Raw genomic sequence first — 10,589 nt, forward strand, 5'->3', positions numbered from 1 at the left:
CTTCAATTGTCTCATTATCATATAACCATTTTGTGGAAAACATAAACAAAATTAGGATACTTATTACTTGCATGAGATAAATGCTTACTTGCAAGTATGCTTATATGCCGCAAACAATATCGATGTCGCGTACCTGGTAAGATATTTCTAATAGCGGCCGCATAGCCGATTCTTGATCAATTAAAATAACATTTGTTTTCTTACCATGCATTGCTTCCATCCATGTTCTCATAACCCAATCGAATAATTCTTCGGATTCATAATGTAGTAAGGCACCCCCAAATAGAGTAGTCTGGTAATGATGATTGACTCCTACTATGGGAACAAACAGAATGCCATATTTGTTTGTATAATAAGTAGGATCGAAACATATAACATCTCTAAAGTGATAATAATCCATCCGTGATCTGCCCAAAAAAAATTTAGTCATCTGCCCTTCAGAATCAACTTGAATAGGATAAAAGAACGATGAGTTATCTGTTTGTTGACGCTCAAAGTAGTCGAGTACGGCTTGTGCGTCTCCATTTATGAGATCTAATGTTCATTCCGATGTAAAATAATTTCTTACATCATTTGTAGTAAACCCAATATTCTTACTCCACCAGCTACAAGTACCATAAAGCGCATTGCAAGATTTGTTTTTATCCCTGCAAGGTGAAAATTGTCAATAACTTGTTCATAATCTTTAGGAATCCTCCTCAACGATTTAATGTTGTTCCTTTTATTTGGAGATACAAGTAGATGGTTGTGTTCTTCTACAACATGCGGCACAATTCGTATATTTTCTTTCTTATTATCATATGAGCTTTAAACTCCGTTCTCCTAACAGTTCGCTTTCTTTTTAGTTCTTGAAATGACTTAAATCTAGAATTTTGTTTTTCTTGATATGCACAACAAAAGGTACACCCAATTACTATCTTATTGTCTTCGGTACTACTACATGATAAAGAAATAGTATGTTTTCGGATACTAAATCCGACTTTTTCAGCATAGTGATTGTAAAAATCATATGCTTCATCTTGCGATTGAAATTCCCTTCCAACGTATGCTCAATATTCATTTAATACATCTTCAGTTATGCTTGAATTAATGGTATTTGTTGTCTTGCTAATTCGATGCTCATTTTCTTCTTCCTCAACTATAATGTGTCCTTCATCGCAGATTTCCTCGTATTCATTCTCTCCATGAAGTTGAAAATATATATCTGATAATAATTAAGTCAATGTTATGTGATGCTATTTAATATTGTAATAACTAATTTATTGATGCAATTATGTGTTTCTTTTTTGGGAGAAGAAAACCTGGTACGGCTCATTTTTTTTTTTTGATTAAAAAGCAAAGAAAGGTACTTGTATTTCCAGTAAAAGAAGAAGAATGGAGAACTACCATGTTCAATGTTTTTGTCTCTTATACCGTCGTGGTCGGATTGATGATCTTAGCGAGAACTGGAAACCAAATCAGGCTCCATTACTTTTTGATTCGGTGTTTGCGTAGAAACCCAGGACAATTCTAGAGTTTATAATTATAAATACTAGTTCAGAATATATAGAAACTAAAAGGGTGCTTAAACAATTTAACAATTACTGAATTAGTAAAATATGAAGAAAGCGAGATCTGTGGAGACCGTGGAGGGAGATCGACATCAGACGCTTATGAGGCGCGACTTCATAATAGTTGTCACGCGTGCGCACAAGTGACAGCAGGACTCTTGAGTGGAATCGTAAGACAATTCTAGGATTTATAATTATAAATTCTAAAAGAGAGAAAAGTATTATAATAATGAGTATATTTTAACAAAATATTACTAGTGGAAAGGTCCTGTTAAGAATATATAGAAACTAAAAGGGTGTTCAAACAATTTAACAGTTAATATGTAGAAAGCTGAAGAGGGTGATTCACATTGGACAGTTATGATGCGCGACTTCGTAATAATCGTCGCGCGCGCGACAAGACTCTATGATAAAAGACTCAAAAGTGTATAGAGAAATAGTTTTAGCATCCTTAATCGAATAGATAACAGTGGTAGAACAGAATATGCACATCATTTAATAGTGCGGTAATTTTCCAAAAGTCAAACTTCACCACTGTTCGAGAAAAAAAGGAAAAAAGAAGAAAAAGAAACTGCGAGCGCTGACTAAAGTTAATAATATATACACATGTACCTACGAGTTGATTAGAAATAATCGCTGATGGATGATGGAGCTGCACATATTGATTAACCGGACATTTCGCAGCTTGAACATTAATCAATCCTCGAAATCTAAATTATCTGATTAAATCAAGGATGCAACAACAAAAGCTTGATACGTTCAATGATAACCTTGGTATCGCTTGTAGTAATCATTACGCGTATTCCTGAACGCGCAGCCGGCAATAGTGTAAATAACGATAAGGAAAATCAGTATTGCGATATTAAAAATGGTTAGTTGTTTCCAGTCTCTCTTTAGGCTTCCCAGAACTCCACCTTTACAGGATTTGCAGTTATAACATAGGACATCTTGATTGTTGCTCCATGTCGTACAATCACTGTCTTCAGCTTCTGGCCCGGATTTTGGTACATCCCATACTGTGGCATTCACATATGTGAACCCACAAAAACTAGGAGGTTTGCAACAACCAGCCTGATCAACAAATCCAGAATTATGTCAGCAATGTTAACTTCTTAATCAAACCTTAATAAACAGGATGTATATAATTAATGGTAAAGAGAAGAAAAACATACCTGAATGGGAGCCAAACGTTTCTTGTAGAAATCTGATTGCTTCTGTTCGTTGGTCATTTTACTAAGTTGATCGCATGTTTTAGCTTCGACGAAACAAGTTCTAATTTTATCCCAATTTTTCCCATCAACATGCTGTTGTAACCATTTGGAATAATCACCGAGTCTATTATCATTATAACCTTTCCCTGACAATGCTTTACCAGCACTTTTATTTGTAACAACAAATACAAATATGGTGAAACCAAAAACAGCCAGTATTACAAAGAACATAACAATAATGTAAATCCAAAGAAACGATGAAACCTTACAACAAGAACCAATTATACCCAAAAGAGATAAAATGAATATAAACACCGAAAATGATAATAATGGAACTTTAATGATTTCTTGACATTCTGTTTGATTTGATGCAGGCCCATGTACTTCTTTACTGATTGATAAACTTAAGAACGGTAGTGAAATGATTAGAGCTAAAATGTTTACGATGATGATCAAACTATTACTCAAACGACACATTTTGAAAAACGAAAAAGGGGATTGATGGCTTATGAATGAATAACCCCTCCCGATAGAGATTTTATAATTTCTGCTTTGGATTGGATAATATACAGGTTAGAATGGCAAGCAAGATTAATTAGGGGTTTAGTGATGAGAAGAATAACAGGTGTTTTGAATGTGGGTTGAAATTCTCCATCAAAACCATCTGCAGGTTGAAATCTGTTTAACAAATGGAAACGCGTTTTAGAGAAAGCCAAGGATAACAAAAACACAAACAAACACACTAAAAATAGGAGATGATGGTAGTTTCAAGTAATGGCTGCAATTGATTAATTTTCACTTTTGGGTGTTATTTGCTGGTTACATAGGACATGAATAATGAGTATGATCTGGCAGTGATGTTTCTTATGGATTTCTTTTCTAGACAATTGACATGAATCGTCCATCGAACCATAGCAACGAAACGCTAGTAACTGCCCAACATCACCCAGCGCTGCAGCAAAACTCTACAGGCCACAATCCTTTGATAAGCTAGGAAGCTGTAGTTCGTAGTTTCTGACTGGTGTCAACAACCTAGTCATGAACTTGATCGTTACAGGTAACTGGATGGCACCTAGCGAACTCTCCTGAATGGCATCTTCAAAATTGGTTTCCAGGCCCATTCAATTTCCATGCTACATCACACTATTAACCAGAAAACAACATAACCATATTACTAAATATTCTCTCAAGATCAACTTTAAGAGAATGGAACAGTGGCAGAACGAAGTACTTTGCTCTTGATAGTATAAGAGTTGTTCAATATATCAATTTTCTGCTGTAGGAAAAACCTACATACTTATAAACAAGAGAATAGAATTGACCCCTAAGTTTTTTTTTTGCATACAACAAAGCTTTGCAGATCACAATTTGAGCTCAATGTTAAGCCACGGAAGTGATATTTCAGATAAAATATGGTACATCTTTAACTACCTTGTTTCACACGGGTGATGTAGGGAATCAGCATTCTCTACAAATGATTGCTCATGGAAATGAAAGTTCATTAATTCTTTCCCTAAAATGCCACTCTGACTCTCAGCCTCAGTTTCGATCTTTCTTTTACTAGACAATGCCAAATTTCTTGGTGAACAAGGAAAAGGTGTTAATATTCAAATTCCCTGCAGAGTTGAAATATTGTAAAGAATAGTGTCGAACACTAAAATACATTTTACGTATTTCTTACTGTAGCGAAAACTTTCAATGTAAGTTCATGTACTAATCTGCTACAACTAATAATAAGATCAAACGGGAACAATGAAATACCTAAATGCACCTGTATCAATATTGTCGTTGATACATAGTTCGGAGACCCCTGCAGCTACTACATGACCAGGGAAATAAAGGAGGATCTAGGCAGTAGGAATGGATCCAACGATTCCTGCAGATAGAACAACTAGCAAGAAGATCCTCAGGCTCCCGAGAACGACATTCACAACAAACGGGTGCTGAAGAATGCTGAAACCACAAAAGAGAAAATGATTAGACATTAACACACCAGTTTATATGAATAGGAGGCAAGAAAATATGACAAGAAAAATAAGCATGTGCAGACCTGAGCTCCAAAATTAGGGTTTTCCCAATCAGAAAGCATGAAAATATTGTTTGTGGCTGATGAGGGACCTGGAACAGTTTGTGAATATATCTTCTGATCAGCAGAGTCGGCATCTTCTAATTTTGTGATGCGCAAGAAACCACACTTGCATAAAGGACATGTTGAAACCATTCTCCTTGCAGCCTACATTAAATCATCACCAATTGAAGCCTAGTGAATAGGACACCGAACGGGCAAAAGTATAACAAAGAAGTAAAAACAGATGATAGACCACATAAGGCCACTCAAAACAGGTGTTGAGGCCCCATAGCTCTTAAAGGGATTATAATAAATTTGGCCACATGTTTTTTTTCTCGATAAGCTATTTTAAGTGAGATTAAAATCTCTAGAATATTTTGGAGGATTTTTTTTAGTTTCAAACCGCAGGGCAGCAATGGCATTTAGCTCTACTCACTTGACAATGACAAATAAAAGTTCTTCTAGCATGCCTTTACAAATACTTACAAAGTTTGTATAAGTAGTCATGCAACAAGGTAATAGATCTTATTCTTAACCTTATTTTCGAAGATAAGTTCAGAAATTTATATCAAAGCTCTTCATTATAAAACAGAACAGAAAATTAACTAGTTTGTCCTTATCAAGAATTCACATCGTTTTGTGTCTCAAAAGATCTTCAAATTCCTATTTCAACATTTTTCTCTGAATAAAAGGGTCATTGAAATATTTCGTGTTTCTGATAAGATTTGCAGATAATTAAAGATAATTCATCCTTAACCAAACTTTAAAGCATAGGATTAAGATTAGAAGTAGATACCTGATGTGCTATGTTGTTATCTGTATGGAAGTAGAAAAAACAAAAGAGGACTATAAGCAGAAAAGACATACCGTGTGATCAGCCCATTCCTGAATGCAAGAATAACAAAATCGATGTCCACATGGTAACACACCCCTTGTTGAACTAAAATCTGTATAACAAATTACACAAGACAATTCTGCTAGTTTGTTCAAGGCATCAGATTCACCAACATCCTTGTGTGTTCCATCCGCACCATCAAAATCTGAAGCTCTAGCTGATGGCATCCTTTCTTGGGAAGGTATCTCAACATTATTTGATATACACAAATCACTAGTAATAGCGACATTATTCAATACCGAGATATCTTCAACAACTTCCTGCTCTTCATTCATATTTTCTTCCATGTAGGCAAAGTCTGCCAAATTTGACCTTTGGGGTATCACTGGATCCTCATTTCTCGAACCATCAGAAGTACTAGCAGTGCTGCTTTGGTTTCTTTTGGCTGGAGGACGTTCTTGCTGACAACCCAGTATAGTTAATGAATCATCGGAATCATTAGATGCACCATTAGCGCTGTTATAAATCCTGTCACAATGTTCAGATGGAAAACCTTCTTGATCGTAATCAAATCTGTAAGGTTCATGAGGGACTATGGATGCACTCTTTTTCACAAGCCGCCGACTCTTGCGAGTAGGTTGATCCTTACTTGTGCTCCCAGTAACACCATAGGTACTCCTCGTCTGTTTACCGGAGAGAACTGAAGCACTTAAACTAGATCCTTCACGCTGTTAGTAAGAAAAGAAAGGGAAGTTCTGATAGACATCAAACGAACAAGCGAAGATCACAGAAGGATTACTTATAGTATTCTACAGAAAAGCTAAATAAAGTTGCAAAAGATTAGAGTGTATCTGCGAAATCAAATGAAAAGAGAGACAAAGTAATTATAAAGCTTAACATTCATGCTTTACCAAAGATATTATTCAAAATAACTACGGCAAAGAAATTTGCTATCTAACACTCAACAGACTAGAGTAGGGGAGAACATAGGAAGATAAGACTGAATAAAATAAGTACCTTCTTGCTACCTTTAAAAGGTTTTTCCAGCAAGTTGTCTTGGTTCCCCAATTTGATGTTCTTACTTGTACCTACCATCATGGTTTTCTTACCCCTATCAGAAAGTAACTCCTGCAAATTGAAATTGAGCGAGCAATATTAAACAAACATAGCCTGTAGTAAAAAACATCCCTCTAGTACAGCAAGAAATTATAGGATGGTACAAGGAATGTGGGGCCAAATAGAAGCACCACTCCCTACGAAAAGGATGAAAAACGGCTAAATATACAACGTGAGTGGACCCTGTTTGATGACAAATTTTGCATTTAAATCTATTAAAGGTGAAAATATCAAAACATACCTATTTTTATCAGTTCCATCAGAGGTCACTGGGTATTTGGGAGTTGAAAAACAATTTAAAAAACCATTTCCTTTACATTTAGTATTGTATAGTTTAAAAACGAAGAGAGCAAATGAGGAGACCATTCAAATCGAATATTTTTGCTGGAACAACACCGAAGAAGGGCAGTCAACAAGTGACATATAATCCATTTAAGGGCAATAAGTATTCAGCTTACAGAGCTACCTTGCTTAGCAAATGAAAACTCGGCCACAAAGACTCTTTATCAATCTCCACTTCCTTGGTGTTCTTGAATATATTCGGTCTGTCGTAGAACAAAGTGCCGTTCTCTCTACTTGATAAGCTCTTTCTCAAAACATCTACTGGAGGTTCCCACAACAGATGTCCTACTTGGTGACCACTGTGAACATAATTTACACACTTACTGAATGAGTAAATCAGAGAGAAATTTTATACATTGCATAGAAATAAGCCTAGGAAACTTGATATAAACACCCGAATCCTATTAAATTTTATTCATCATGTATAAAGAAAACTTTCATAGCCTGTTCACCTAACACAAGAGCAAGCATGGAAAACTTCATCCTCTTTGTTTTCCGAGGATTCCAATGTTCTTTAAAACATATCCATGATGTAGTCATCTGTAAATCTCTTTATGTTCCCATTAGCTCTAAATATTGGCAGTCGTAAATAACTAACAACCTAAAATAGCCAAATCTTGTATTTTTGTACACTAAAAATATAAAATAACTTTGCACGATACACAGACTCAGACGCCAATATCTTGACCGATAATTGGAGTATGTAAACAAATTTCAATAACAAACATGGAAGAAAAACAAAGATCCCACTTCCCAGCTTACTAGTTTTGAACAGCTAAAATCACTACCTTTGCATGAGATAAGGATGTTCAGGAAGGCGTCTTCCTTCCCTAGCACAATCCTCAAACCAACTATGGCTAACAATCATAGTTCCAAGCTCTAGAGCAAGCGTATATTTACTTCCTTCAAATTTCCAACAAACCTGAGTGAAAAAAAAAATGATACAATCCAAATACGACATTTCAGTTGAAAACTTTAAAATTAGACTAAAGAATCCAGTAAGCTACTCCTATGACATAATAATCAAAATACTAACCAGATGTGTGATCGATCTGCTCATTCTGCCAACGTAATTAGCACCAGTGTGGTTAATAAGCTTTATAAGATTAAATCTTTCGCAACCATGATAACCACTGACTGAAGCAACGATAGTTTCCATCCCTTTAATGCCACAATCTACACAATCCACGAAAAATGGAAAAGCAAAATGATCCACAGAAGAGAGACAAATATATAGCAAGAAAGGTAATAAAGGGCGACAAAATTCATTTGAAAACCCTAGATTGAAACTTGATAAACCCAAAATCATAACCTACAATCTCGATTGGGTTAAAGAGTGCAAAGAAAAATTACATGTGGGAATGTTCGCTAGATTATAGATGGAAAATTTACCAGTAGATCCTTTGTTGCGGTGCTTGGATTGAGCTTCTCTATTTTCGTCTCCCATATTTTTGCCGCGACATGAAAATTTTGAAATGTTTTTCCCGAACAAATTCTTTAGGGGTGTATACCCAAACCAATTGGGGTACTGCCAAAATTTAAGTGGAGCTGGAAAGGTGGCTGGGATGTGCTAAAAACGGGTAAAGTTACGTTATTGTCTTGACTTGATTAGAACTAAATTTAAGTTGGTGGTTCGGGCGACGGTGATGGTGGCCGTAAAAATATGGCACGTGTTGCAATACCAAGGGTTGGTAATTTTTTAAGAAAAAAATGTAAATTTAATAAAAATTAGGGTTAAAGCTCCTAGCTAAATTGGGGCTTATCACTACGTGATAAAAATAGACGTTTTTAAGTAAAATGAAAAACCTCTTGACCAATTATTTTTTAATGACTAATTTATTCCGATTAATTAGTGTTAATTTTGTGATTAATAGATGTTTAGTCAAATTAATTCTGAAATCAACTAATATTAGTTTTTCTGAAAAAAGATTTTTGTTCTTTTATTTTTATGACAAAAATCTGCCCGGAATCGGTATATGCTCATTAACTAGTACATCGATTCTGGGTTAAAGTTTCCATTTGCGAACAACACCTAGAATCGGTGTATGTTATTTCCTATACAAAACTAGTGACAAAACCCCTAGGTGAACAAACTAGTGATAAGAAAAAACCGGTCATATTATTTTTAACAAATAAAAACCGTTTCAAACAAAACTGGGACAAAAACCCCAATTCAAATAAAATTTTTAAAATTTAGTTTTTATTTGATTTCTAAATTCCAAAACTGACCTTCCGTATATAAAAACATTTTTCAAAGGAAAGTTTGGCGAAAGAAAACAGTAAAAACAATATTTGTTCTCTCTGAATCCAAACAAATCAGATACTAGTCTAATTACGATTCTTCTTTCCTAGTTTTCTTCGTTTTTTCAGTTCCATATCTCGTTTAAATTCAAAGATTCGTCATCGTCTTCTCCCAATTTCAATTCAAAGATTCAAAGAGCAATTTTAGGTTTGATTGAAGAACCGGACGAGAAGCTACAAGTTTTGAGATTTGTTTATTCGAGATACGTAGAAGAATCAAATTCGGTTGTTTATTCGAAAAGAGAAGATAAACATAGTTGTTTTATTCGAGATCTGGTTGCAATTCAGTTTAGCTGAAATCATATTTCCGCTTTTCAAGTTGAAATTGAATCTCGAATTGAAGAATCCAGCTGAACAATCAATCAACTTCGTGTTGATCATCTTCGTCTTCGTATTAATCTTCGTCTTCAAGGAATCAATCAACTTTTCAGGTATTCAATTCTCTTTTTTGTGTTGATTTTTGATTTTGTTTGTGTGAATTTGCTAGTCACTCTTGTCGAATAAACTGAATTGATGTTAGCATATGATTTTTTATGTTTGTGTTGATGTTCTTATGAAGGATTCCATCTCTTTGGAACTGTTTTTCAAAAAAAAAAATTGTTGTTGATATTCACATCTGGTGAAACTGTTTTTGGTTTCATCATTTTGTTCTGTAGATTATGGATTCTGTTCTCGCACTTGTATGTCACAAAGAAGATTGTTTAGCTCTTCGTATTGGCCTGCAAGAGTCTTTTGCTAATTTGAAGACTAGTATATGCTAAAGTTGGTGTGAATTCTCTCCTCCTTCTATGGAAATTTTTGATTTTGTTTGTGTGAATTTGCTAGTCACTCTTGTCGAATAAACTGAATTGATGTTAGCATATGATTTTTTATGTTTGTGTTGATGTTCTTATGAAGGATTCCATCTCTTTGGAACTGTTTTTCAAAAAAAAAATTGTTGTTGATATTCACATCTGGTGAAACTGTTTTTGGTTTCATCATTTTGTTCTGTAGATTATGGATTCTGTTCTCGCACTTGTATGTCACAAAGAAGATTGTTTAACTCTTCGTATTGGCCTCCAAGAGTCTTTTGCTAATTTTAAGACTAGTATATGCTCAAGTTGGTGTGAATTCTCTCCTCCTTCTATGGAAATTTTTCACATGGTTGATGATCAGCAAAAGGTCAT

The 10,589-nt window shown here is 34.8% G+C and overlaps 2 protein-coding genes across 5 annotated transcripts; both read right to left on the bottom strand.

The window, feature by feature from the left end:
* Positions 1 to 1,957: 1,957 nt before the first annotated feature.
* On the bottom strand, positions 1,958 to 8,681 carry LOC113298478. Of its 4 annotated transcripts, none has more exons than XM_026547238.1 (11): positions 8,515 to 8,681; positions 8,159 to 8,298; positions 7,911 to 8,044; positions 7,247 to 7,421; positions 6,682 to 6,792; positions 5,697 to 6,392; positions 4,812 to 4,994; positions 4,533 to 4,714; positions 4,193 to 4,377; positions 2,723 to 3,904; positions 1,958 to 2,621 (listed from the first exon to the last, which is right to left on the bottom strand). In XM_026547238.1, exons 1-8 carry the CDS (start codon positions 8,567 to 8,569, stop codon positions 4,538 to 4,540), a joined length of 1,671 nt encoding a protein of 556 aa, XP_026403023.1. In that variant the 5' UTR covers positions 8,570 to 8,681; the 3' UTR covers positions 1,958 to 2,621; positions 2,723 to 3,904; positions 4,193 to 4,377; positions 4,533 to 4,537. The 4 variants fall into 4 exon arrangements, with proteins under 4 accessions (XP_026403023.1, XP_026403026.1, XP_026403022.1 ...); XM_026547241.1 differs by having other exon boundaries at positions 4,193 to 4,339; positions 4,523 to 4,714; XM_026547237.1 differs by having other exon boundaries at positions 4,523 to 4,714.
* On the bottom strand, positions 2,310 to 3,238 carry LOC113295255 (tetraspanin-8-like). Its single transcript, XM_026543607.1, has 2 exons — positions 2,723 to 3,238; positions 2,310 to 2,621 (listed from the first exon to the last, which is right to left on the bottom strand). Exons 1-2 carry the CDS (start codon positions 3,236 to 3,238, stop codon positions 2,310 to 2,312), a joined length of 828 nt encoding a protein of 275 aa, XP_026399392.1.
* Positions 8,682 to 10,589: the final 1,908 nt, after the last annotated feature.

This window comes from Papaver somniferum, chromosome 7 (assembly GCF_003573695.1).
Source record: "Papaver somniferum cultivar HN1 chromosome 7, ASM357369v1, whole genome shotgun sequence".
NCBI classification, from domain to species: domain Eukaryota; kingdom Viridiplantae; phylum Streptophyta; class Magnoliopsida; order Ranunculales; family Papaveraceae; genus Papaver; species Papaver somniferum.

Excerpts from the sequence above, each read along its gene's own strand:
- LOC113295255 (XM_026543607.1), bottom strand. The coding sequence starts at position 3,238 with ATGTGTCGTTTGAGTAATAGTTTGATCATCATCGTAAACATTTTAGCT. Across the intron at positions 2,622-2,722 it reads AACGTTTGGCTCCCATTCAG|GCTGGTTGTTGCAAACCTCC; the intron begins GTATGTTTTTCT and ends TTTGTTGATCAG.
- LOC113298478 (XM_026547238.1), bottom strand. The coding sequence starts at position 8,569 with ATGGGAGACGAAAATAGAGAAGCTCAATCCAAGCACCGCAACAAAGGA. Across the intron at positions 8,299-8,514 it reads CCGCAACAAAGGATCTACTG|ATTGTGGCATTAAAGGGATG; the intron begins GTAAATTTTCCA and ends TGGATTGTGTAG. Across the intron at positions 4,995-5,696 it reads AGGAATGGGCTGATCACACG|GCTGCAAGGAGAATGGTTTC; the intron begins GTATGTCTTTTC and ends GATTTAATGTAG.